Below are 26,227 nucleotides of genomic sequence, written 5' to 3' on the forward strand. Positions count from 1 at the left end.
ATATGTGATTTTTATAAATAAATACAGATATATTGTACAAGATACACTTACCCCTACTTTTTAATGGGGTGGGGTAAGTGGATCAAGTATTATTATCATATATTGGCAGACCGCTAACGAGAATTATAACAAGATTTAATATCCGCAAATGTTGTTTTCCTTCATTTTATTCATTCCCAGCTTAAATTTGTCAAATTGACCATAGAGAATTTGAATTAATCCACCTAAAAGTTTTTCTAACCTTTCTGATAAAATAAAATTTATATAAATAAACATAAACAAATAATAATTTCAAAACTCACACGAAACTTTTCGTGGTTTATCTAAGCTGAGTAGAAAAAGAGCAAAATATACTAATTCTCCAATTGAAAACATATTGTCGTATCTTATTTGACCATATAAATTATTCTAGGCAGATGACACAAACATGTTCATAAATAGAATAAAAAGATTTCAGTTTGTTATTCAAAAATAAATGTAACTAATATTTTCAAACTACGAGTGTTTATCGAAAACATCGTTAGGAATAATCCTACAATGCTTCTATTTAACTTTTGTGTATAAATGAATGAATTTTCTCCAAATTATTCTAGTTACAATGTTTTTTTGTTGTGCGAATTAGTGTAAAATAATGTAAACATATTTTTAAATATATTTTGATTAAATGAAGATTTTTCTGTATCCACTTACCCCACGGTACCTTACTAAAAACAAAACCGATAATTGTTTTTTTTTTTTGAAGCGAAAAATACTTTGAAATTTATTGTTCAATAAATTTATTTTCAAGGATACTTTTCATTTAAAAAACAGTTTTTTTGCCAACTAAAATTGACTATTTGGGTATTTTGGAGGATTTGCTCATCCTGGAATTATTTTTTAAAACCTGGAAATCTCAGGGAATTTCATTTCTGTAAATGAGTAGACACCCTGTTTATGAAAAATGGATGAAATTGGATGCATCTGGAAGCAGTCGACGGCAAATTTAGTCCAGTTTTAGGAACTTTCTTGGCCATGCACATTGGCCACTGGACACCGGAGATGTTCCGGATTTTCTGAGGTCATGTCCAAATGTCATTTTTTCTGTCGCTTGTATTTTTGTGCGGTGTAAAGTTAGATAGATGTTTACAATTTTCCTAGAAACTAGAACTAATAGGAAGTTGAATGCCACTGGACGCATTTTCACCATTTTTTGATGTTTATACCCATATTGATGTGTTTTCGGATGTTTTGAATTGGCCACATCCCCCGGGGCACCTGGAACCTACTATAAAGTAGTCATGGCAGCCGGTGATGCTGGAAATGCTTCGGAAAGCATAACCTTTGAAAATCATGAAGTTTGATGTCCATATTGATATGGTTCCGGATATGTTCCTAATTGACCACTTCCCCCAGGGTACCTGGAACCTTCTATAGAGTGGTCTGTGCATCTAATGGTTCTGAATACGCTGCAGGAAACATCATTTTACAGGTTGGTGTCCGTTTGGATATAGCTCCGGATAATATTTACATGATTGGGAATACAAACATGACTAACCATGCTTTCCGGAACCAGTTTTACGGAAATGGTCATATTTCTGAAGATTTCCAACCAATCTTAATGCGTCCGGTGGCATTCAACTTCCTATTAGTTCTAGTTTCTAGGAAAATTGCAAACATCTATCTAACTTTACACCGCACAAAAATACAAGTGACAGAAAAAATGACATTTGGACATGTCCTCAGAAAATCCGGAACATCTCCGGTGTCCAGTGGCCAATATGCATGGCCAAGGAAGTTCCTAAAACTGCACCAAATTTGGCGTCGATTGCTTCCAGATGGATTCATCCATTTTTCATAAAGTTATAAGCATTTGAATTTGGGCAAAATTTTGCCTATCTCAATCATTTTGCCTATCCCCTGTATATCTAGGAATTGCTAAGGGGGTTATTGGCTTGCTAAGGCGCTAGCTGTTTTAATTGGAGATGAAGCGCCGCCGTATCGCTAAGGCTGATGAGCTGGATGCCTACTTGATTACACCCCCTCTCAAACAGTTAATCCTCAGACCCTTGAAGCTCCTTGAAAGACCCTTGAAACTCGAGCACTCGACACTGAAGAAGTCTGTAAGTCGCAGACGAAATAGGCCTATATGTCAAGATAAGCAACACATATTAGAGTTTAAAGGTATTTGCTCGCCTTCTAGTGATTTTAGTATTTTATTTTTTGCAAAAGGTGAAGTGTTAAAGTTCAATTAGTAGTTTTAAACATACTCTAATAATCCTTCCCCTAAGTTTAATTAAAAAGTGTAGTATTTAGAATTCCCTGGAAAAATTTCTTAGGAAATTTTTCAATAAATTTTGAAGGACTTTCTGGACGAATCTTAAGAAAAATATCTGTAGTAATTCTTGAAGGTATTCTTAGAGAAATTAGTGAACGACAATTTTGGAGGAAATCCTATTAAACAGTAAAGGCAGCCCTGGAAAAAAATACTGCTTGAATGCTTAAATATTTCCTAAACAAAAATCTTGGAACAAATGCTAGCGAAATCGATGGAAGAATCACTGGCTGGATTCCTTTAAAACTTCCTTGAGAAATTTATTAAAGAATCTTTGAATGATTTCCTGAAGACTTTCCGGATGAAATCTCAGGAGTGAATTCTGAGGTTATCCTTAAAAAACAGGGGGAAATAATGTTTAGAAATCTTGGATTATTTATTCAGGAAGTCTTTAGATTTACTAAATGAATTCCTGAAGGAATTTTCGGAATACAATCTGAAGAGAATTTTGGGTAAATCTGAATTGTTTTTTTTATGAAATTCCTTAAAAAATACATACAGTAAAACGAGCAGTAATACTTGTCGTGATGTCACGAGTCGTTGTTCCTTTACAATTTTTAGAAATATCCTTATCTTTTGATTTTTTTTCTTGGTTCCTGTTCGGTCTCTTTTTAGTTTTTTTAGGCATATTGTCTCTAAAGTTCCTATTTGATTGGCAAACAAAGCTCTCATTTAATAACTGTGGGAGTGCTCCTAAGAACACTAAGCTGATAAGCAAGCTCTGCTCCAGTTGGGCTATATCGCCAACACAAAGAAGAAGAACAAGTCTCTTCGTTTTTTTCTTGGTATTTTTGGTCTCTTCTAATTCCTTCTTGTACTCTTTTTGGTTTCTTATTTTAGGCATCTGATTCAGGTCTCTTAAAGTTCCCTGTATTATTTATTCTAAATCGTCGAAATGAGCCGAGTCGCGACAAATGTCCTTCATCAGCTGTTTGTATCGATTGAACTGCGGCTGGAACTCAGCTTTAGACCGATCCGCGGTTTTATCGAAGAATTCTTCGGGGAGTTGCGATAGGATGGGAAAGGCAAAGGTAGACATCGTGAGAACCTGGGCCCCGAAGAGTTTCATTTGCTCGTGAATCGCCTCGAAGGGGAAGGATTTTTCCGGTTGTCCACCCAACGCTCGGAAGGTTTTGGCGAACGAAGTGTAGAAGGTGTCTATCAGATCATTGAAATGTTCTCTTCGCAGGTCGATTTCACCACAAAGATAGAGGAAAGACAGTAAGTCCAAAATCGGTGAACCGTATCGGGCCATTTGCCAATCTAATAGCACTATTTCCTGGACTCGATTGGTGGACTTGTCATATCCAAACATGACATTGTTAGTCCAACAATCGCCATGGTTGAAAGCACCATACGGTTCGGCCTTTTGGCTCGCCATGAGCGTCTCTGTCTTTTCCCAAATGCAATCCTTCAGCTCCAAGAACCTGTCCCTCCAACGCCTCTCGTCAGCGTCTTCTTCGATGAAAATCGATGCGGCCAGTTCGCAGTTCCTCCGGGCCAAGGGCTTGGTCTGCTCGGTCATCATGACAATGCTCAGCAAGTCATTCAAACGTTTGAACCTCTCGAAAACTTCCGGCTTCTGTTCCCTCAGAGCAAAGGAGCACGCATTCATCTTCCCAAGGGCCACCATGAGCACCTTCACGTGGTCATAATCTACCAGCACGTACTTATCCTTGAGCTCCAAATCTCGCTCCACCAAATCTTCCATGATCAGCATCGATTCCCCTTGATCCGCATCGAACGAAGCCCAGTAGCATCTTGGGAAGTTCCAGAATCCCACCTCGTCACCTCGCCACAGTCCTCGGGCCAGCTGCAGACGTTCGAATTCCGGCAGCACCTCGTTGTAAACCAGCACTTCCCTCTCGAACAGTAGCATCGAGTTGAACTTCTCGCGCTGAACCGGATCGTCCAGGGGAATCTTGCAGATCAACTTCAGCTCCTGATCGCGTAATAACTTCGTTCCGTCCAACAGGCGATCACCACGAATGGTAGCGCGCACCATCTGTCCAATGAATCCATCACCCGTCTTGGAACCGGGTTCGAACCGGATTTCGTACGTTCCTCCGACAAAGCTATGATCCCACGCAATCTCCTCCAGCTTACTGCGGACGTAAGAGGGGACCGATGGATTAGACATGTTACGTACTTCTGTGAGTAATAGCTGGTGTAGGTACTTGATCGTTGTACCTCACCCTGACATAGACTGACTTCAGAGAATGGTGTGCTGATGAATGGTAAACGTTGATTTTCGCCTTTATCTGTGTGTACACAGCGCGCGCTGCAGAGTCGTATTGTTTCAACGACTACGGCCAGAGGTTCCCAAATTTTTCAAAACCGTGGCACCCTTAACAATTTCTTGGAGTTGGCACGGCGTATCAATATAAAATCCATTGAAAGTGACCTAGACAACCAGAGACCGTATTATAATTTACGTTAAAAGTAGTTTTGTTGTATGAATTACATCATACCGGCACATTTAGTCACCATTTAAATTGTTTGATTCACGAGTTTTATCGCATAAAACACTATTTTCTGAGATTATTTTTTTTTTCGATCCGTATGCACGTACAAAGTAAGTCGAGTTGATCCATAGTAGCTGTCAAATCTATTATAGTTGTTATCATAGAAAAATTGTCATAAGATTACAGATAAGTTCGCAATAAAATTCATACACTAGCATTGTCTGCCAATTTTCATCATCACTTTTGTACGTATGAGGCCTTTTGTCGACATCATATACATAATCCTTGCACATATAAGCATCGTATACCTGTTGATTTGGTTATACATACATTTTCGTTGTCTGGGGAAGAACCTTTCATCACATGTCAATGCCTTGGGCTCCATAAGTATCACTTTAATCGAAAAATACTGTGTTATGGTTAGCATACGGCTGGCCGCAGTCAGTGTTTAGAGATTTTGCCTCTATTTAAATGCAAGTCTTCAAAAAGTATCCATTTTCATTTTTATCATAATTTGTCTCTAATATCATTATTTTCTTCTTTCTCCTGGATTCATGGAGTTTAATTCTAGAGGTTATTGGGGTCTTCCTTAGCCGAGTGATTAGAGTCCGCGGCAACAAAGCAAAGCCATGCTGAAGATTTGGGTTCGATTCCCGGTCTGCCCAGGATCTTTTCGTAATGCAAATTTCCTTGACTTCCCTGGGCCCGATTTACGTATGCAAAAATGGCAAGTTTGGTAAAGAATGTTCTCAGTTAAAAACTGCGGAAGTGCTCATTGAACACTAGGTTGAGAAGCAGGCCCTGTCCCAGTGAGGACGTAATACCTAGGAGAAGAAAAATTCTAGAGGTTCCAGAGAAACCTTCAGCGACTGTCCCACAATTATTCTCCAGAAATTTCTTTTGAGATTCCCCGAGGAAGAACTGCAGAAAATTTTCTAGTGACTTCTCCAGAGATTTCTTCTGGAATACTTTCAGCAGCTCCTCCAAGCATTTTCTGGAAGAGTTCTTGTAAAGATTTCCCACAATTCCTAGGAATTTGCTCAGAAATTCCCCCACGAAGTTATGTGGAAAAATTAAGGGAATTAATCTGTAATTTGCTTCTGGAGATCAACGTAACTACTTCCAGTTATTTCCACAGGAATTACTCAAAAAAAAAAAAATCCATATACTATTCTAGAATTTTAGCAGATCTCGATGTCTTACAAGAAAATCCTCAAATTTGATTCAGGGCTATTTTTAGAGACCTGGTCTCTATTTTAATAAGTAGATGAAAAAACCGAATTTAGTACTATACCATTCAATTCCACTAGAGTTTGTATCCTGTGACAGATACGTGTATTTCGACCTCAACTGTAAGGCCGTTCATAATAGGCATTCGGACAACAGTTTTCCAAATGTATATTCCGCTGGAAAATCGAATGATTTTGTATGTTTCATAGGCGTACTATGAAGTAAAGACATTGAACTTGTTGTGAGACTCCACAAAATGTATATCCGTCTGAGATATCATTGCGGAAAAGCGTCGAGAATGAATTTCAGCTACTAAGGTGTCCATTACTAGCATTGAAACCCTATTTTAATCAAAATAGTTCATTAAGAATCATTTTTCCTCATTATGCTTATGCACTGTCGGAAGAATTTCTATGGGTATCTTTGTGAGACCTCTTGAAGTGCCAATAGAGAATTGGGTTGAAGTGGATCCTCCAGAGGTCGATTAGTGTATCCTCCAGATATTTTTCCACTAATCGACTGATCCTATCGTACGTCTTTTCATCCATGGTTGCTCCTATAAATTGCTGAAAAAACTCCTCGAGGATGTTCTAGGAAATCTATGAAGAACTTTTCTAAGAATTCCTCTACATTTTTCTAGAGAATTCTCCACTATTTCATCCATGGATTACTTCCGCAGCTTTTCCAAAAATGTCTTAATTTATTTCTAATAATAAATCATCTTGAAATCTTCAACAGTTTATTTAAGGATCCACATGTAACACTACAGTATTTCATAGGGAATCCCCCGATCATCCCTACATAAATCTCCTTAGGGTTACCGTCCGATGTTTTTCAAAGATTTCCTTCAGAAAATCCTCAAGCTTCATGTGTATAACAATACTTATCAACAAATTTCATAACACTTTCGATGTTCAAAAGTTCTTTTTCGTTTGTTTAGAAAAGTATTGTATTTTGCCATATAAGAGAAACGAAGTATTTTGTATGAAGACTGCAAGCATGTTGAAAAAATCTATTTAATCTCAATTTAATCGTGAAATTTCAACCGAATTATATCTGAAATAAAAAATTGAAGTCCTATTTTACATGCTTGATGGATTAGATCACGTAAAAGTTTAATAAACCATTCCTTAAATTTCATGTAAACATCAATAAAACAAGTATTTTATACAACTTTGGCGACCTGTAGTCAAAAATTGTGACGTGCTGGAACATTTCTGAAACGGCATCAGATTCAGCAACCCCAAATCTACTGGAGACACATAATTTGATTCTTGAGACACGCAAAAATGTCATTTTTGTTGCGCTGTGTAATCATTCGATGTCGAAAAATCTAACAAATCTCTTAAAATGTTTTTCATTTCCTCGCATTCCTCATCATCGCTGATCATTTTCGCTGTTATGGTAATAAGCACTTGGTCCACTCTGACTGCATTTATTGATTTTTATTGATCATCCAAAGCAGTGTTGATATACTTACTCTCAAATCTCAATCAATACGCTCTCCCGTGAGAGAAAACTCATTAGAGATCTCCTTCGCAAATCTCTCGCTTGAGATTTTGATGCAAAATCACTCAAACCGTAAAAAATGATTCAGTCGCGAAATCCGCCAAAAATTCGTGACACCCGAATGTTGTTGTTCACGTTAGAAACGATTACTACACCAGAATAACAAGAAATTATTGCCATGTGTGAGTATACTGTGGTAAAACGAGATAATGAGTCAAAAAAGTGAACCAACTCATCCATGATTTTTTGACTGCTGAGTTGCGTGATTGGCGTGAGAAAACTCAGGCGTGAGTTATGAGAAATTGAGTTTTTCACAACACTTTACATCATTCATCAAATCTGATCAAAGTGAAACGGAGGGAAGGTAATTTCGCTTCTAATGAGAAAATAATCCTATTTTCCCAAGTTTTGCACTTGGTTCCCTCAGACTTAACACCGACCAATTTATCTAGAAATCCGCGTAAATTCCTCCAGGCATGGGAAACACTTACTCGATTGTTGCGTTTCCCTCGCTGACTTCCACACGCAATCAAGAGCGAGGTTGCCGTTTCTCGTACCAAGCTGAGTGTTTCAATTCCCAATGCGCTTTCTACTTCTTCGCCGAGCGATACATTAGACAAAAACGGCAACAGAATGATTCACTACCGACTCCGAGTGCCGAAAGCATCCGATTGCAGTAGCGAATTCACTCACTCACCCGAACGCTACTGATAAATAGCAAAGTATCTGCTTCCCCCGAAAGCTTAGCGACAGCCGAACGCTACTAGGGTAAGCGCATCCCGAAGAATCGCAAACGATTGAGATAACCCGAAAATCAAAAGACTCACGAAGCGGAGAGAGAGCCAATCCGCTCTCAACTGGGAGACCCGTAAGAACGCGTTCACCATTCAATTACGGATTTCGCGTTCACTGAACTATTCCGCCGGGTGTATTTCCAGTCAGTGTGCGCTCATCAGCACTCAAATACGAATGCCACTCCAATCGGAATCGGAATGTAAATAATAATTCGCTACTGCAATCGGATGCTTTCGGCACTCGCAGTCGGTAGTGAATCATTCTGTTGCCGGTTTTGTCTAACGTATCGCTCGGCGAAGAAGTAGAAAGCGCATTGGTAATTGAAACACTCAGCTTAGTACGAGAAACGGCAACCTCGCTCTTGATTGCGTGTGGAAGTGAGCAAGGAAAACGCAACAATCGAGTGAGTGTTTCATATGCCTGGTACTATTTTATGAAATTTTTCAAATATTTTGTGTAGGACTTTCTGAAGAAATCTTGAGAGGAGTCTCTGGTTTCTGAAGGTATCATTACAGGGTGATTACTATTTCCTGTCAGTAAAATAAGTAATCATAGAAAAAAGATGGTTGTATGATTTTTTATTACCAGTGCATATCCAGTTCTGGACATCTATAACATTTGCCTTCACTATACATAAATAACATATTTATTTTTTACCTTAATTTCCAGCCACATGCGTTGTTTCAGAAGCATTACAGTAAACACGCACGTTATTCAGAAGCACATATTTTAGCTAAAAAAGATATATTTTTTTCGCTAAAATTTTCAATAATCATTCTTATGCTATTCCCTAGTAAGTCTAAAAGATTGTTGTAACATGCTGTTTCAATCAGGCAAATTTTTCAGCGGAGTTTAGTCAAAAATACATATCTGTGGAAAACATGCGTGCCAGGTGCAATGCCTTTAAAACAACATATATGACTAAAAACCAAGGTAAATGAAAAAAGATTTAATCTTTACATTGTCAAAACAAACTTTATAGATGAACAAAACATGATGTACACTGGAAATCAAAATTCATACATAGATACATCTTTCATCTACGATCATTTACTTTACTGACAGGAATTAGTAATCACCCTGTAGAGGAATTCCTAATAGAAATCTAAAAAAAATCCTCAACGACAATTTCGTAGAAAATCTTAAGAAATCAGTGGAAGCATTGCTGGAGAAATTACTGGTTGAATTAATGAAGATGCCTTTAACAGATATCATGGAAAAATCCTAGCGGAATCGATGGAAAAATCACTGCATGAGCAACAGTGAACTATCCCTAACTCGATATTTCATATCTCAATATCGAGTTAGATAACCATAGTAGAATATAGTTTTCATAGATTCTTCGATGGTCCTTTGTTGCACTTATTCAATATCATGTAATAGAGGTGAGGAGAAAGGCGCTGTATGACTTTATTAGTGCAGTGTAATTTCAAAATAAACAATGCGTGACGTCATACGAGTTCATTGGGAAATGCTTGGAGTGAGCACAACGCGCTCCCTAATCAAGAGACAGGAATAGAATGGAAAACCTCTAAAGCAGACAACTAAGAGAAAAAAATGTAAAACTTCATTCAAATATCATCTTTCATTGCATATCTGTGAATGTCTCTACTTCTTCCAATTAATAAAATTTCATCATTTGTTTAAATAATTATGATCATGGTTTACGGCTAACCAGCCGAGTGGAAGTTTAACAACTACCAATATAATTTGCAATTGGATTAAATGGACAAATTGATGTAAAATTTGCGAAAAAGTTACACGTCTTCTCGGTGAAAATCGAACTAATGACTCCCTGTTCTCTAGCTTCTCTTTTTCGCAAATTCCACATCTATTTGTCCATTTAATCCAATTGCAATTTTTCGGTAGTTGTTAAACTTCCACTCGGCTGGTTAGCCGTAAACCACGATCATAATTAATTAAACAAATGATGAAATTTTATTAATTGGAAGAAGTAGAAACATTCACAGATGTGCAATCTGAAAAGAATGATATTTGAATAAAGTTTCCTGCGACGAATTATGCTATGTTTCTGTTTGAATAACAGCACACAGAACAACCTTGATAACAACAGTGTTGTTAGTAACGATACCTTGAAATGGTTCGATAACAAACGGTATGTCGTCACGTATTGCTGGGATTACACAAACGCATCCCCTCACCTCTATTATAGCACATAGACATTTATTTTATCTTCCGTAACTCGATATCTTCCCAACTCGATGTTCCTTTCGATTATGGAGACTTACTGTATTCTCCTTCTTCTTCTTCTTCTTCTTGGCTTTAACGTCCTACTGGGACATAGCCTGCTTCTCAGCTAAGTGTTCTTATGAGCACTTCCACAGTTATTAACTGAGAGCTTTCTTTGCCAAAGTTGCCAATTTCGCATTCGTATATAATGTGGCAGGTACGATTATACTCTATGCCCAGGGAAGTCAAGGAAATTTCCAGTATGAAAAGATCCTGGACCGACCGGGAATCGAATCCAGATACCTTCAGCATGATTTTGCTTTGTAGCCGCGGACTCTAACCACTCGCCTAAGGAAGGCCCCAGACTTACTGTATTATGAGACGTAGAATTCTCATTCTGTGTATGAAACTTTGCAGGAATACCTGAAAAAGAATCTCTGTAATAATTTCAGGAATTGACCTAAACAAATCAAGATAAAATTTTAAGGTATCCTTTAAAAAAAATGGAAGATTGCCATAAGAAGGCCGTTAAACAATTGATAAATGAATTCCTGAAGAAATCTTCAGAGTAATATACCTGACGGAAACTGGGGCACTGATTAAATTCTTGGAAAAATTTTGAAAAAAAAAACCGTCCACTAAGTCCGTTTACAGCAGATTAGATTACAAATCGTACAACGAGTTACAAAAATTATGTAATTCGCCATACGATTTGTAACTCCTAATACTTGTCGAAATTCAAATATTTGAAAATATCTCATAAAAACTATTATGTTCTGGTTCTTGTATGACCTCTTTTTCCAGGCATGATGTCTCTAAAGTTTCTATTTTCAAGGCACTCAGTCGCTACCAGCCCTGTAGTATGCTTTTCTCAGCGCAACTCCATTGATTCGTTATTACATTTAAAATAAAATTCACTTTCAATTATGGGTTTTGAACAACGTTGGGATCTTTAGCCGACAATCCAATATCAGAAAAATTTGCAAATGAAATATGAAATCATGGAGATCGTTTTTAATAAGTCAACATTAACCTAGCTTCAGAATTTTACTGTATGGACCCCATAGTGCAAATTTTATCTCTACTTTTGCCAATATTCAGACGGAATAGGCTATGTTGCCCGCTTTAACACTATTTTGTTTGAATATTGTGCAGAAGTAGTTTTATTGAATTGTTTTTGCTTCAATTTCCCTCCCGTAGTCATGTTTGTATAGTCAGCCTTTAGTCCTGAGCAATTCAGATTCTTGTTTACGCTTGGAGAAGCGACATGAACATATATGTTGTCAATGAATGCAGTTCTTGGAAATAACATACATAGCTATGTTGTAGTCTATGTCGACAAATTGTAGCACAAATGTCATCTCCAAGCATTTTTGACAATGATAGACGGAAAACGTTGGTCGAATATCAAAACGATAGCGATTTGATGGAAGATCTTTTTCCCGAATAAACGTTATTGAAGTAAAAAACAAGATATGATACAATTTTACGAAATAAATGATTTAATTTAAGGTAAAACAGTTTGGAATCTAACTTCTAAGATACATAGTGCGTTCATTAGCAGTCAAATTCCAAATTAAATGAGGTACCATCAGATAGTGCTTCACCTCCAGAACAACTTTAATAAAGACCCCAAGTTTCTATATTATCTGGATTTTAAGATATGACGATTTCAAACTGTGGTTTCCTCGAACCGTACATAGTGCGTTCATTAGTATGCGATTTCCATGTAAATTTGTTGATTTTACCGTATTATAAAGGGCCATACTGTAAATAAAAACTGTCGAGTATTGTTCTTAAGAAAATTCTTGAGGAATACATTTTGGTTTGGTGTAGATAGATATCTTTGTTGCAAAATGATAGCATATAAATCACAACTGTTGTACAAAGTACAACAGCGCGACAGCCCGAAGGTTAAAATAAGAAGATCAGGAACGTTTGCCTACTATTTCTCAAGTTTTGTGCCTTTGAAAACGTGGGAGTTCCGAGATGTTTCACCTTGACTAGCCATCAAATTGCCACTATAACTATTGTTTCAATAGTTTTTTTGAAGCATAAATTTGACCGTGTTAGAATAAGCTTCCTAAAAATCAACAGCAATAAAAAAAAATCATATATTTCACCGCCCCTTGACAAGTGCTACATCGCACAGTTTGGGAAGCACTGGACCATGGCGATGGGGAGGTGGTAGAAGAGTTGAAAATGCTTAGCAAAGCAGCGATAATTGTACGGCGACGGCTATATAGGATGAGATACGATAAAGGAATCACCGGGCTTGAACAGAAATTGAACATGTCCCGCCGCCTGGTGATAATGTACGGAAGTGCGATTGGGAGAAATTGTCATTCAATAGTGTATTACGCATCGGAGAGTGAAGGGTTAGCCCCCTTCCAAGGGCGTAGCCAGAAAACATGTCTTTCCCTTGAATTTTCTAATAATTGTCCTAAGTTCTGATAAACTTCTTGGGATGCTAAAAAAAATCGATATTTTCTATAACTATAACTATAAATTTCCGTACATTGTAGGCTCTCTGAGTTTTTTCATTCCTTTATTTCGAACATTACATTTATTTCTTATATTAACCTAAAGTGTACGATTTGACAGATAGCTTTGGATTATTCTTACAATGTATGTTGGGAAATTAAAGTTTTTTAACTTTACAATCAAGCTTCCATACCAAACACGGTCGAATGCTTTTTTATGTCTAGAAGAGCAAGACTAGAAGAATAGCTTTCGGATTTGTAGGAACGAATCAAATTTGTTACATAGAAAAAGCATTCGACAGTGTTTGGCATGAAGGTTTGATCGTAAAATTAAAAAAAAACTTTAATTTTCCAACATACATTGTTAAAGTAATTCAAAGTTTTCTGTCAAATCGTACACTTCAGGTTAATTATCAGAACTCCAGATCTGAAAGACTTCCTGTAAAAGCTGGTGTTCCTCAAGGCAGCATTTTGGGACCAATGTTATACAATATTTTCACATCTGACTTACCATCTTTGTTTGCGGATGAAACAGGCCTCTCTGCCAAAGGACGAAGCCTGCATGTCATCTGTAGTCGATTGCAAAAAAGTATTTTTTTTCTTCATACTTGCAAAAATGGAAGATTTCTCCTAATGCTTTCAAAACTCAACTAATAATATTCCCACATAAACCAAAAGCTCTTTATTTGAAACCTTCAAGTTGTTACGTCAAGTTGTTGTCACGATGAGAGGAATACCAATAAATTGGTCAGATGAAGTTAAAATTTTGAAAATGATTCTGAGGCTTTCTCCCTGGTATAACATTGGAACAAATTTCAAATAAAATAATTAATCATTTCAGGCAAAAATCGTTACAATCTTCCATTGAAACGATTAATGCGTATTTAAGTTAAGTAAATTAAAAACGTGTTTTTTTCTCTCATAAGCAGGTGAAATCAACTCACCTGTAAATAATCTGAACTGCTACGGCAAATGAAATGTAATATGTTGTTAACAAAATGTTAATAAATAAAATCTTAAATTTGTTTTACCAAATTAGGATGATAGTGTTGTCTAACACAGAACACCTAGATATAAGAAATGAATCTAATGTTTGAAATGATACTAATAAAGAAATTAAAAAAAAAAACAAATTTGTTACTAATGTTGTTGAGCTAATGAACGTTACTTGGGCACAATGAGGTCTTAGTCTATGATCCACTTTTCGTTAACTTGACTTGTTTTTGGTTCAGACTTCATGAAAAGTTTCGAAGTGACCACCAATACGAAATAATGACTCCAGGTTGCTTCTATAAGTTCTTATGTTACGTAAATGTGTGAGCAATCGAGAGAAGCGTAGATATACTCCGTGATTTTTCGAATCGAGGATTCAACTTTTTATTTAAAATGATACCTGTTGAACTTGAACTGATAGTTGGAATATTAACATAACCTAGGTGAACCAGGAGATGGATTCACAATTTTACTGCCTCATCCACACTTTAGATGCTGCCAGATCGATACGGTTGAAAATACGATCTGTTAATGATTGCGTGATTTCACAAGTATAACGATGAATTGCAAAAATAAAGTAGCTACATCAAAAACAGACAAATCATGTCAACACCTTCACATGGACCACTATCTATCTAATCTTTGCCTAAGTTCCAGCAATCATCTTACAGTTCTGAGCTTTGATAAACGAATTAGTTGAGATAACGCCACAGATATCGCCAGGTAGTCCCAATCGTATTGAATAAAAATGAAAGGTCCGATTGAAGTAGCAGTTTCAGTACGGCTTCAAGTTTCGGTCCAAGAACACATACAATATGGGTGAAGAAACTGCATTCCAAGAAGATTCCGTTCCGTCCTCTACAGTGTCGACGGAGCCCGTCGTAATCGTGGAAACGGTGGAGGAAGTCAAACCCACGATTGAAGCGAATGCCGAAGGCAATGCCGTAGAAGATTCGATTCCTCGAGAGGTTCAACCGGAAATGGCCTCAACGGCAAAGCAACCTGTTGCATCTGGAATGACCTACGAGAAGCGGTCGGATGGAATGCCACAGTTCATGTATGATGCCGTGGCGCGGATCGCTCCCGAGCAAGGATTCACTCCCGGTCAGTTCGAGATCCGCTTCGAATCCGGTTCTGGTAAGGGTGATGGCTTCATAGCGGAAATGTTCCGAGCCACGATCACTGAAGGTGATCGCAAGTTGGTAGTACTGTGCAAGATTCCTCCGATTAACGATGCCCGTCGACACCAGTTCGAATCGATTTCGGTTTTTGATCGTGAAGTCACGGCGTACTCCAACTTGCTCCCGATCATGTACGAATTTCAACGGGAAAAGGGCGTTACCGAAGAGATGGACATTGGGTTCTTCAATGCTCCGAAATGTTATCTGGCTTATGCCGACGCACCGAAGGAAGAATCCGTCATCATTATGGATGACTTGCGCCTGAAGGACTATCGAATGTGGAATAAAATGGTCCCTGTGAACTACGAGCACACTCGTCTACTGATGATTCAACTCGGTAGACTGCATGCCGTGTCCCTAGCGCTGAAAGATCAACGACCGGAAGTGTTCGAACAGTTCAAATTATCTGATCCGTTGAGTGCCATGATGGGTGCCAACCAAGGATTCACAATGATGATGAATGCTTCTCTTGACCGAGCTCTTACTGTCCTGGAACCTCACGAGGAGAAGGCGCGGCAAAAGTTGGCCAAGCTCAAGGAAACGTTGTTTGACGACCTTGTGACCTTGACAAACTCGGAAATCGCCGGTCCGTATGCCGTTCTGGGACACGGCGACTGCTGGATCAACAACATGATCTATTCCTATAAGGTAATCTACGCATACTCGAATATCCACGGTTTAAACTAATCTGAATCCATTTCAGCGAGGCGTACCAACCGGAGTCGTCCTGCTCGACTGGCAAATCTGCCGCTACGTATCGCCCGCTCTCGACCTGCTGTATTTCATTTTTGGATGCACGGATGAAGCGTTCCGTCGGCAGCACTACGACGAAATGATCCGCATCTACTACGATTCGTTGAAGCAGCTGCTGGAGAAACTCGGCGGAGATCCCAGCCGGCAGTTCCCGTACACGGCCCTGCTACGGCAGCTGAAGGCCTGCGGCAAGTTCGGAATCCTGATGGCGATGTTCATGGTGCCGATGCTTTGCATTGACAACCAGGACCTGCCCGATATGGACCAGTTGGCGGAGAAGCACCTAGATTCGCAAGAATTCGACGCATCGTTTATTCATGACGTCAAATCCGAAGATAAGTACAAGACTCGCATGGCAGCCGTCATTCGGGACCTGATAAGATACGGGTATCTGTAGGGAATGTGTGGGCTTCGACGAAATAGGCGAATGAACTGTGAAGATATCTGATATAACTTGCAAAGCAATTTCTAACAAAATTCGGCTGACAGACAGATGATATGAAAATTAAATAGAAGTTCCTATCTTTTGTTACCTTCAGAAATTTCGCCCTTTAAGCTTATTATCAGGGTCTTATGCATCTTGTCGTTAGAAGCTTGGAATGCTTCACCTTAGAAGCTAGAAAACCTTCACCTCAGAAGAATGTAAAGCGTCTCCTCTCAAGCATGAGAAGCTTTTTTTTTCAAAGGCATGAAAAGCTTCTCCTCAAAAGCTTTTTCCCAGAAGTTTGAAAGTCTTCTCCTCTGAAGCTTGGTATTGGGATGCTTTACGTCAGAAGCTTTGAGAGCTGCGGTCCAGAAGCTTAGAAAGTCGGTATTCAGAGGCTCGTAAAGCTTCTTTTCAGTAGTTTAGGAAGCTTCTCCTTAGAAGCTGGGGAAGCTTCTTATAGGCTTGGTAAACTTCTGCTCAAAACCTTGGGAAGCTTTTTCCGAGACACATGGGAAGCCTCGTTGCAGAAACTTGGGAAGCTTGTCCTTATAGGCTTGGTAAGCTTCATCTCAGAACCTTGTAAAGCTTCTGCTCAGAACCATAGGAGGCGTCCTCTCAGAGGCTTAGGAAGTTTCTTCTCAGAAGCTTGGGAAGTTTGTTCTCAGTAACTTTCAAGAAGCTTGAAAAGAACATGAAAAGCTTTGCCTCAAAAACTTGGAAAGCTTCTCTTCAGAAACTTGGAATGATTCTCCTCAGATGCTCAGAGCTTCTTATCAGAAGTTTCGGAAGCTTGAAAAATTTCTCATTAGAAGCTTGAGCACCTTCTTCACAGAAGCATAGAAAACATCTCCTCAGAAGTCAGGAAAGGTTATCTTCAAAAGCTTAGAAAGCGTTCACTCAGAAACATACAAAACTTTCCATAAGCTCAGAAAGCTTCTCCTCAGTCCCGCTGTCAATTGTTGGTCTTTATATTATTCATTAATGACAGCCGGCGCTAACTTCAGTTAAGTCATGCAGCATTTCTTAAAAGCGAAGAGGCTCGACTCTCGTCCAGTCCAGGATCTTGTCGTGATCGAAATCATGTGAGCCACACCATATACGAATGCAAAATGGCAACTTTCGCAAAGGAAGCTCTCTGACAAGTGGAAACGCTCGTGTAACACTATGCTGGGGAGTAGGATATGTCCCAAATGGGATGTAATGCAATAAAGCCAAGAAAATAAAGTAGAACTAGTGAGGCTATTTTGAGTTCTGTTGAGTAACTCCGGCATTTAGTTCCAGAATCAGGCTTGATAGAAACTCCTCTGCGATGCAAAGAGAAGGCAAATTTGCCGTTTTTGTGAGGAGGAAAAAATGAACCCAAAATTTTCAACATAGATCCTCAAGCGATTCGACTGAGAGTAAAAAAAAAGCAAGGATTTTTTTCTGGTACTCTCTCTTGTTACGATGCTCACCTTTACTCACGCTTCAAAAGAACTCTTGAGCGTCCCGCTCGAACAAGACAGTTCTCTTTGATGAAATTTTACTCTGGTGTGTTTTGTGCTGTATCTTCCTCGCTCATTTTTCGTTGCATCTCTGCTTAGCATTTTTTCGCTCTCTCGCAAAGAGGTAAAGGCAGCACGCTGCTCTAGAGTATGTCACCGAACTCTGATGATGTTGAGGAGTATTATCAATCCTGTCCGGAATACAACTATTTTGAAGAAAGAATTATCTTAAGGCACAAAAACGCAAATTAGAAGTATACTCTCATTATGAGATTTATAAAATCCAACATTTTGATTTCGAAAGCTTTATTTTAGCTATATTATTGAAATTCCTATTACACTGGGTGGGTCCTTGTGAGAATCCTTAAACTATTTCATTATGAATCCTGAAAGGATTCTAATGAGCATCCTGGAGAAGCTTATGAGAATCCTAAATGGATTCTTCTAAGAATCCTAGAAGGCTTCTAATGAAATCCCGAGAAGCTTTCTGACAGAAATCCTGAACCGTTTCTTGTGACGATACTGGAAAGTTCCTGATGAAAAGCCTTCTGATGAGAATCCTGGAAATATTATAATGAGCATTGGAAGAATCCAGGATTTTCAGGTGAGATCTCTGCAATGTTTCTGATGAGATTCCTATGCGGTTTGGCAAGACTCGTGGAAAGATTTAATGTAAATACTGGAAGAATAACGATGAAAACCTAAGAAGAATTCTGATAAAAATCCAAAAATGGTTTCTGGTAACACCTACAAAACCTGGTGAAAAGCATGCCGAAACGCCTCCAGCAAGTCCTTAAGGCCAAAGGAGGACACATTTACTATTAAATTGCTTTTTATTTTTCTTAAATCATCTTTTCTAGGGCCAAGAAGGAAGTGGGCACTTTATTTTGTTACTATTTATTTTTCAATACAAATTGATTTTCTTTCTCTTTGAGTGAAATTCTTTTTTTTTATCAAAATTTCGTAAGTGCAACTTTAAAAGAATAAAAAAAAAAATATCAAAAAAGATTTAAGTGTGTTAACTTTAATATGAACCAAATCAATGAGAGAAATTCGAAAACTGGTGAGGTGGGCACTTCATTTTGCCTATCAGTGTATCTGCATATAACACCCCCATATAGATGGCTCTTTTGATAACAATCAATCAATGCTTCAACTTAGCCCAATATCTCGAATCAGTATTTCCACATCTAGACGTTGCATTTTTCAAAAACATAATTATAATTCTGTTGGGATCGAAAATCGGAGATACACACGATTTTGGGAACCAACCGTTATCGGATAGATCAACTGTAATTAGAAGATAAAGTTTAAGTTTAGATATGAATAAGTTTAGCACATAACAAATTCCGAATTGACTACACTCACCATTTTTGTTTGCTTTTCTTCCCTAGTAGCTTTCCGTCCTTTACCTTTTTGAGAACTCCTTGCACAGACTTCTAATTCAGCATGTTTATAGTTAATGAGGGTTTGAAATCCAGTATTATTTTCCAAAACTTACTATTTCGTTGACCGTATAACATGTCGCTGCACAGGGCACTATGGCTTATCAGGTGGCCAATAATCAAAAAAGTGATGTGCCCCAAATTTCAGTTATTGTTCGCCATTTCATTGTAAACATGTCTGCTAAGAAATCCCCAAAATATTAGGACATGATTTGCATTGCACACTCAGATATGAGGTGCCAAAGTTGAGCCTATGGAGAAAAACTTGTTTTTATTACAAAAACTCAAATGAATATAACTTTTTTTTCTATAATACTTACGTAAAATGTTTTTACACCATTTGAAAGCTTACAAAAAAGGCTCCCTAGAAAAAAAAAAAGCTTCAAAATAGTGACTTTTATGATGTTTTTTATAAAGCGGTTAAAAAAATCGAATAAGCTTATAGTAAACACATCGAGTACTTTTTTGTCCCAAGTTGTCCCAGGCTTAAATTCAGTTCCAAGGATACTTTGAGATGTAAACTAAAGGATCGTGAAGAATTTAGCTGCACAAATTTGCACTTTTTTAATTTAAGGCTTTTTGAATTTTTCCAATATTTTTAACCATTTTCTATTGAAAACAGCTAAAAACTAATTCAGAAAATAACTGAATTTCGCTAAATCATTCATATCATCATTATTTATGTAAGTTTTAATATTTATAATGGTTTGCACAACGTTAATCGCATAAATGGCTTATATGCATTATTAGTAACAAAGTTTAATATTTCGCTATAGGCCCTATTCAAAAGTTAGTCTCCAAAACTTGTTTTTGAAAATAAAACATCAAATTTGTATCATAAAGCTCATAAGTACGACACGAGATGGAAAAAAATATTTTTGGCCGCCAGTCTGTATGGAAACCGCCCATAGTGCAGGGTTCCGTGTTGGTGCACGTTCTTTATCTATCCGTGTCTGTAGATTGTCTTTTTGTCCAACTCCAGTTTTCGCTCGGAAGCGGACGAAATTGTCAAAAAAGAAAGAAAGGAGTAGAGCACACAAGGAGCAGGGGCGACCAGATTAGAATAATTCTTGACAACACTGTTTCTCCAACCAATCAAGAGTCAATCTCTCGACTACCTGTCTCAGATGTTTGTAAACAAAACGGCCAGCCCTTCCTCACCTGCCCTGTCTGGTTTTCTCTACAAAGTGAGCATAATAGGACACCTTAGAGAATTGGACCCGCCTTGCATTTGATAGCTCTCTGATATCTGTCACATCTTCTTTTCTTTCATCTCACCTCTCGCTGTCAATGTTAACTAACTTACACTAGTGATCCTTTATATGAGAGATAAGCGGAAGTAAAATAGAATGATTTGGCAACAGACCAGCAGTGCTGAGTTTGCACGGCTTCGAGAATAATATTGTAACACAAACATGACTTCTTCATTGCTAAAAAGTGTATTTTGTTTCATTATAGATTTTTGAGCTACACTTCTAAACTAATAAACAGTAGAAAGAATCTACAACTAAATATCGCATGGACAAAAAATCAAAAAATGAAAATATTTCATATATTTTGTTCGATTTATAACAATTTTCACCGAAATAATTTCAAGCGAATTACATTACTTCTCAGGAAAAGTTTAAAACAAACATAACGCATGTTCGTTTGGCTCACGTTTTGACAGCTCTCTCCGCTCGATTGGCTCACACTTTGACAGAAATATCAGCTTCCGCGTATCTCTCTTATAAAGGATCACTAACTTACACATGCTTCATCGGCGCGACAGTGCTGCCAGAACAAACCCTGATTTTTTACGACCCCCTGACAATGGTCATAAAAAGAGGTTCTTGAGTGTTCAAGATTATCCAACAATTTCTTGGAGTATAGAGCTTCAGATTTACAAGCAAAAACCGTGGTCTCGGAGAGTTACGACTAATATCAATAATCTTAGGTATATGTTCAAACAGCTATGCTATTCCAATTTTCAAATCCAAATTCAGAAAAAAAATATCCAAGAACTCTAAGAAGAAAGAAACTTTTAGATTTTCTATCATTACTATGCTTGTAGATCAGAAATCAAATTTTAAAAGGAGTTCATAGATCAGCGTATTTCAAATAAAATTTTAGTATAAGGTACAATGGGGGAAGTGTAGCAGTGGGGTAAGTTTTCGCACCATTGCTTCGTTTTAGGTTATATTCTTACGCCCACACTGAAACTATTGCAAAACTGGTACTACACGTACACTAACACAAGCAAACTTGTTAGCTGCAAAAAGTAATTAATTTGAAAATTGTTTTCCTTCAATCAAAAATTTATTGTATCTCTGTTTAAAATCGAATTCTATTTTTTTTTTCGACACATGATGAGCATTTCAGTTCTAATTGAATGAATCACAATGAAAAATATGTCATTTTTATAAATAAATACAAATATATTGGACATGGTACACTTTTTTAATGGGGTGGGGTAAGTGGATCAAGAACAATAATCATTTATTGGCAGACTGCTTACGAGAATTTTAATAAGCTATAATATCCGCAAATGTTGTTTTCTTTTATTTTGTTCCATTCCCAGCTTGAATTTGTCAAATTGACCATAGAAAATTTGAATTAATCCACCTGAAAGTTTTTTAACCTTTCTTGTATAAAAAAAATATAAAAAGAATAAAAATTTCAAACTTCACACGAAACTTTTCGTGGTTTATCTAAGCTGAGTTGTAAAAGAGCAAAATATACTTATTGTCCGATCGAAAGCGTAGTATCGTACCTTATTTGACCATATAAATTGTTCTAGACAGATGATACACATATATTCATAAATAAAATAGAAAGATTTCAGTTTGTTATTCAAGAGTAAATGTAACTAATATTTTTAAACCAAGAGTGTTTTTCGAAAATATCTTTAAGAATAATCCTACAATACTTGTGTATAACTTATGCGTATAAATGGATGAATTTTCTCCAAATTTTTCTAGTTACAATGTTTTTTTTTTTTTTGTTCAAATTAGTATGAATTGATATATACATACTTTTTATAATATTTTGATTTAGGGTCGGTGTTCCCTTAGTGGACGGTCCCCTATAGTCGCACTAGTGGCTTTTTACGGCCGTTTCACTGGTAATCGTAGCAAAATAATTTTTGACATGAAGATCAGTAGCTATTTATCTAAGTACCATTGTCACACAGCTCGATTTTGTTCAATAAATGATCGAAATAAATAGTTTTGCTTAAAATTTTAGCTTCCTTGCACCTATAGTTAACCTATTGTTCCTATAGTAGCACTACTAAGAGAAACTATTTTGTTTTTAAACAAGATAGTTGATAAATTAGGAACTTTTTTACATCAATCGAACGCTTTTGATCCACACTTCAAAGGAAAAATATAAAAGTTTTGTAAAAATACGGTTTTGACTTGTGTTTAGCCTATTCCGTGAGGCTAGTGCTACTATAGGAACAGAAATTAGGAATAATGCTACTATAGGCACATGTGTTCCTAAAGTGGCACAAGCGATAATAAATACAAAAACATGAGTTTTCTTATGTTTCATAATGTTTCCACAAAGCCGAGATAAAAAGCTTTCAGATGATCTAAAAATAACTCCGCAGGCTTTATTTTTCGATTTTATACGAATATTTGTTCTTAGCTATGCGGCTATTGGTACATCGACCCTAATAAAGATACTTTTTAATTTTAAAGTATTAAAATGTAACATTAGTAGCACTAATAACAAGAGCCGAGGGTAATATCATGCTTATTAAACATAATCACACTACATTTGTTTCGAGAACAGATTTTTTTTTAAAGGTGATCCACTTACCCCACCATGGTGGGGCAAGTAGATCATTTGGCGCAAATTTTTAAGTCTCTCATACTCAATACATAACAATCAGAAACATTGAAATAAATGACGATTTGAAGTATAATAGTCCCTTATTTGTAATTCACAGAAAAAAGTTTGAGTTACATTATTCACGTTAGCTGTACATAACAATGAAGTTAACTATTGATTTTTCTGTATCCACTTACCCCACGGTACCTTAACATAGTTGTATGAGTATTACAGTGATGCAAATTTTGAAATTTGGCTCCCCTATGCTTAAAGGATTATAATTATGGTAAATAGCATCCTCCCAAAGTTTGAAGTGATTGGAAGAAATTTGACTGTGCACACGCCATTTGAAGTTTATATGGAGATTACTATGGAAAACTCCAATCTTTTGTGTTCAGCCCTCTATCTCTTCGTCATAAAATTTTATGGAAAAGTGAACCAATTCTTCTACTGTGAAATCCTCCCAGCTGATTGAACGTCAGGATAAATTGTTTTTCATCATCATAAAGTTGGTTTGCAAGTAGCATGCTTCACCAACTGTTCGGCAGGCAACAGTGGTGCTCCTGGCGGGAAGAATAGATCAAAGTAATCCAGGCTACTATGTTCTACATCAAAACAGCAGTGTTGCTCTGAAAGTAATTGAATGATCATCTCAGCATGATATAGACTTTGTTATCAATAATAACAAATTATCCTTACGTCCTATCAAAATGTGGTCTTCGGCAAAGTTGTAGCAGGGAAGTTTTGAAATGCGATGAGTGTGTCCACTTTTCCATAGATTATTATGATGAGTAGTTAGAGGACTGAACACAAAAGGTTTGTGTTTTCCATAGTAATTTCCATATAAACTTCAAATGGCGTGTGCACAACCAAATTTCTTCCGAATCACTTCAAATTTTGGGAGGATCATTTTCATCATAAATGACATCGTTTAAGCATAGGGGAGCAAAAACTTCAAAATTTGCATCAGTCTAATGAGTATACACACATTGTTTGGGAGCTGGTCCTTTCCTTCCAACGAGTGCACTGTATTTAGGTGGCCCCAGAGGCGCGGCCAAGTTCGAAACCATGGGTAGGACAAAGTTTGGCAAATATTTTGTGCACGGTGAAGCAAAGAACAATTTTAACCCTGGACTAGAAATTAAAAGTTACTATATTTAGGGGCTCTCTAGGAATTACATCAGAAATTTATTCAAGTATTTACCCAAATGCTCAGATATTACTTCGGAAATTTCTAAAGGAGTTCATATAGTGATCATTTCCAAAGGAACTTCATCAAGATTTATTATTTCAACCTGAATTTGTCCAAGCAAAACTACAAAAATGATTTTTTTTTCAAAGATTGTCTCAGAAACATCTGAAATCCTTAAAAAAAATCTTTGAGACATTTTTCCCACAGACATCCTTTAAAGCTCCCAGCCAAAACGTCCTTTAATCAAAATTTTCTCCAAAAAATTCTAGGCATTTTCTTTAAAATTGTCTATCATGATTTATATTAGATTTCAACTAGGGATTTATCTAACGATACCTTCAGCAGTTGATCCAGAGATTTCTTTTAAGATTTCTATAAAGATTCCTCCAGTAGTTCTCAAATAAGTGGTAAGTAAAAAGAAAATCCGAAATTCTTCCAGGAAGGTCTCTAGGGAAAAGCCAAGATTTTTTTCTTAAAAATAAATCCGTGAGGTATTTTAAATGAAAACCCTAGAATACCCCTTGATAAAACTATGGCAAGTTTAGAAAAACCATAGCTAATTTGCTAAGATAACCAAAAAAAATCAATCGAATCTTGGGATTGTGTTCAGCAGAATTTCTAAAGAAATTTCTCGAAAAACATTAGAAAAAATCTCTTTAGAAATGTGTGTAGAAATGATCGGAGGATTTACTGTGAGAAAAATCTGTAGTATAAACTGGTGTAAGACCTTGAATAAACTTTTGAAGATTACATGGGATTTTTTTAGATACTTTTTAAGAAATGTTTGGTAAAACTGCAGGAGTCATACTTGGATGAAATGCTGAAAAAATTCTTTGAAAAAATTTATTTGTCCAAAGAACCCCTCACGGAATTTTGGATTTTTGAGAGGAAACGTGGATGTGGATGGATTCTTGATGGAATCCACATGAACATTTGAAGAAATTCTTGCACGGTTTTTTTGTAAAAAAAAACTCTTGAGCTATGTTTTCTTAACACACTGGAATAAACCTTTGTGAATTTCCTTGGAAGAAATTTTGTAGAAGTTTTTTGAAGATCTCCACGAGTAACAACTGGAGAATTTGGTTTAAGGATTAGTGAAAAATATCTGGAGGAAATTCTAGGATATTTTGGAAAACAAATTTTAAGTAAGGAAATTTCTGAGAGTAGTAGCTTTTGAGTTTCCGAAGATTTTAGGAGCGAATTTTGGAAAAATTCTTCCTAGTATCCTTTGAAAATCGCTGGAAGAGTTAATGGAGAATTGATAGAGAAATCTTTGCAAGAATTTATGAAGAGAGGAAGTAGGAGAAAGTATTTCAAATAAAATCACTACGATAATTTTTGAAGCTTTTCCCCGGGGAATCTGAGACAAATTTCTTGAAGAGGCTCTGAAACCCATTTTATTCTCTGAAGGTTTATTTGGAGCCTGTATAATTTTGCATCAGGATCCAATGCAAGCAGAATAAGGAAAAAAAAGATTGTAGAGGCCATTTTGGCAAAAATTGAAAATATAAACTTTTTAGAAACTGGCATTGAAATAGAGACCAAGTCTACCAATCCTGTCGTTTGCATCATTCATTGAATCAAGTTTAATTATCATTTATATTGAAAAATATGCATAAATTTTATATTTCTATCCTTTTTATGCCAATTCTATTAAACAAAGTTGACAAAAATAGGTCAGAAAGATTGCCTTTGCAGCCAGTGAGGTTGTTCTAATTTCCTCATATATTTTTAAGTAACAAATGGATAAACAGCAAACATTCTGTGAATTTTGTTTTTTTTCTTTGCACTAATTTTTTTTGTTGAATCGTGGGTAGGACAATCCTTTGATTGTCCTACCCAGGTGTTTTTGTGCGTAGTACATGTCCTACCTGTCCTACCCACTTCCCGCGCCACTGGGTGGCCCTTTGATAGCTGGGGTGGCTGAGTTGGAGTAGAATCGGTAGAGCGGTC

At 36.9% G+C, this 26,227-nt stretch overlaps 3 protein-coding genes across 3 annotated transcripts in view; 2 read left to right on the top strand and 1 right to left on the bottom strand.

The window, feature by feature from the left end:
* The window catches only part of LOC5576657 (G patch domain and KOW motifs-containing protein), a 117,569-nt gene that overhangs the window by 19,734 nt on the left and 71,608 nt on the right, over positions 1-26,227 (top strand). The gene's annotated exons all lie outside the window — the stretch shown is intronic.
* LOC5576655 lies at positions 3,091-4,528 on the bottom strand. Its single transcript, XM_001656142.2, has one exon. It carries the CDS (start codon positions 4,449-4,451, stop codon positions 3,189-3,191), a length of 1,263 nt encoding a protein of 420 aa, XP_001656192.1. The 5' UTR covers positions 4,452-4,528; the 3' UTR covers positions 3,091-3,188.
* On the top strand, positions 14,740-16,420 carry LOC5576651. The gene is made up of 2 exons (XM_001656143.2): positions 14,740-15,805; positions 15,861-16,420. Exons 1-2 carry the CDS (start codon positions 14,792-14,794, stop codon positions 16,305-16,307), a joined length of 1,461 nt encoding a protein of 486 aa, XP_001656193.1. The 5' UTR covers positions 14,740-14,791; the 3' UTR covers positions 16,308-16,420.

This window comes from Aedes aegypti, chromosome 3 (assembly GCF_002204515.2).
Source record: "Aedes aegypti strain LVP_AGWG chromosome 3, AaegL5.0 Primary Assembly, whole genome shotgun sequence".
NCBI lineage: Eukaryota > Metazoa > Arthropoda > Insecta > Diptera > Culicidae > Aedes > Aedes aegypti.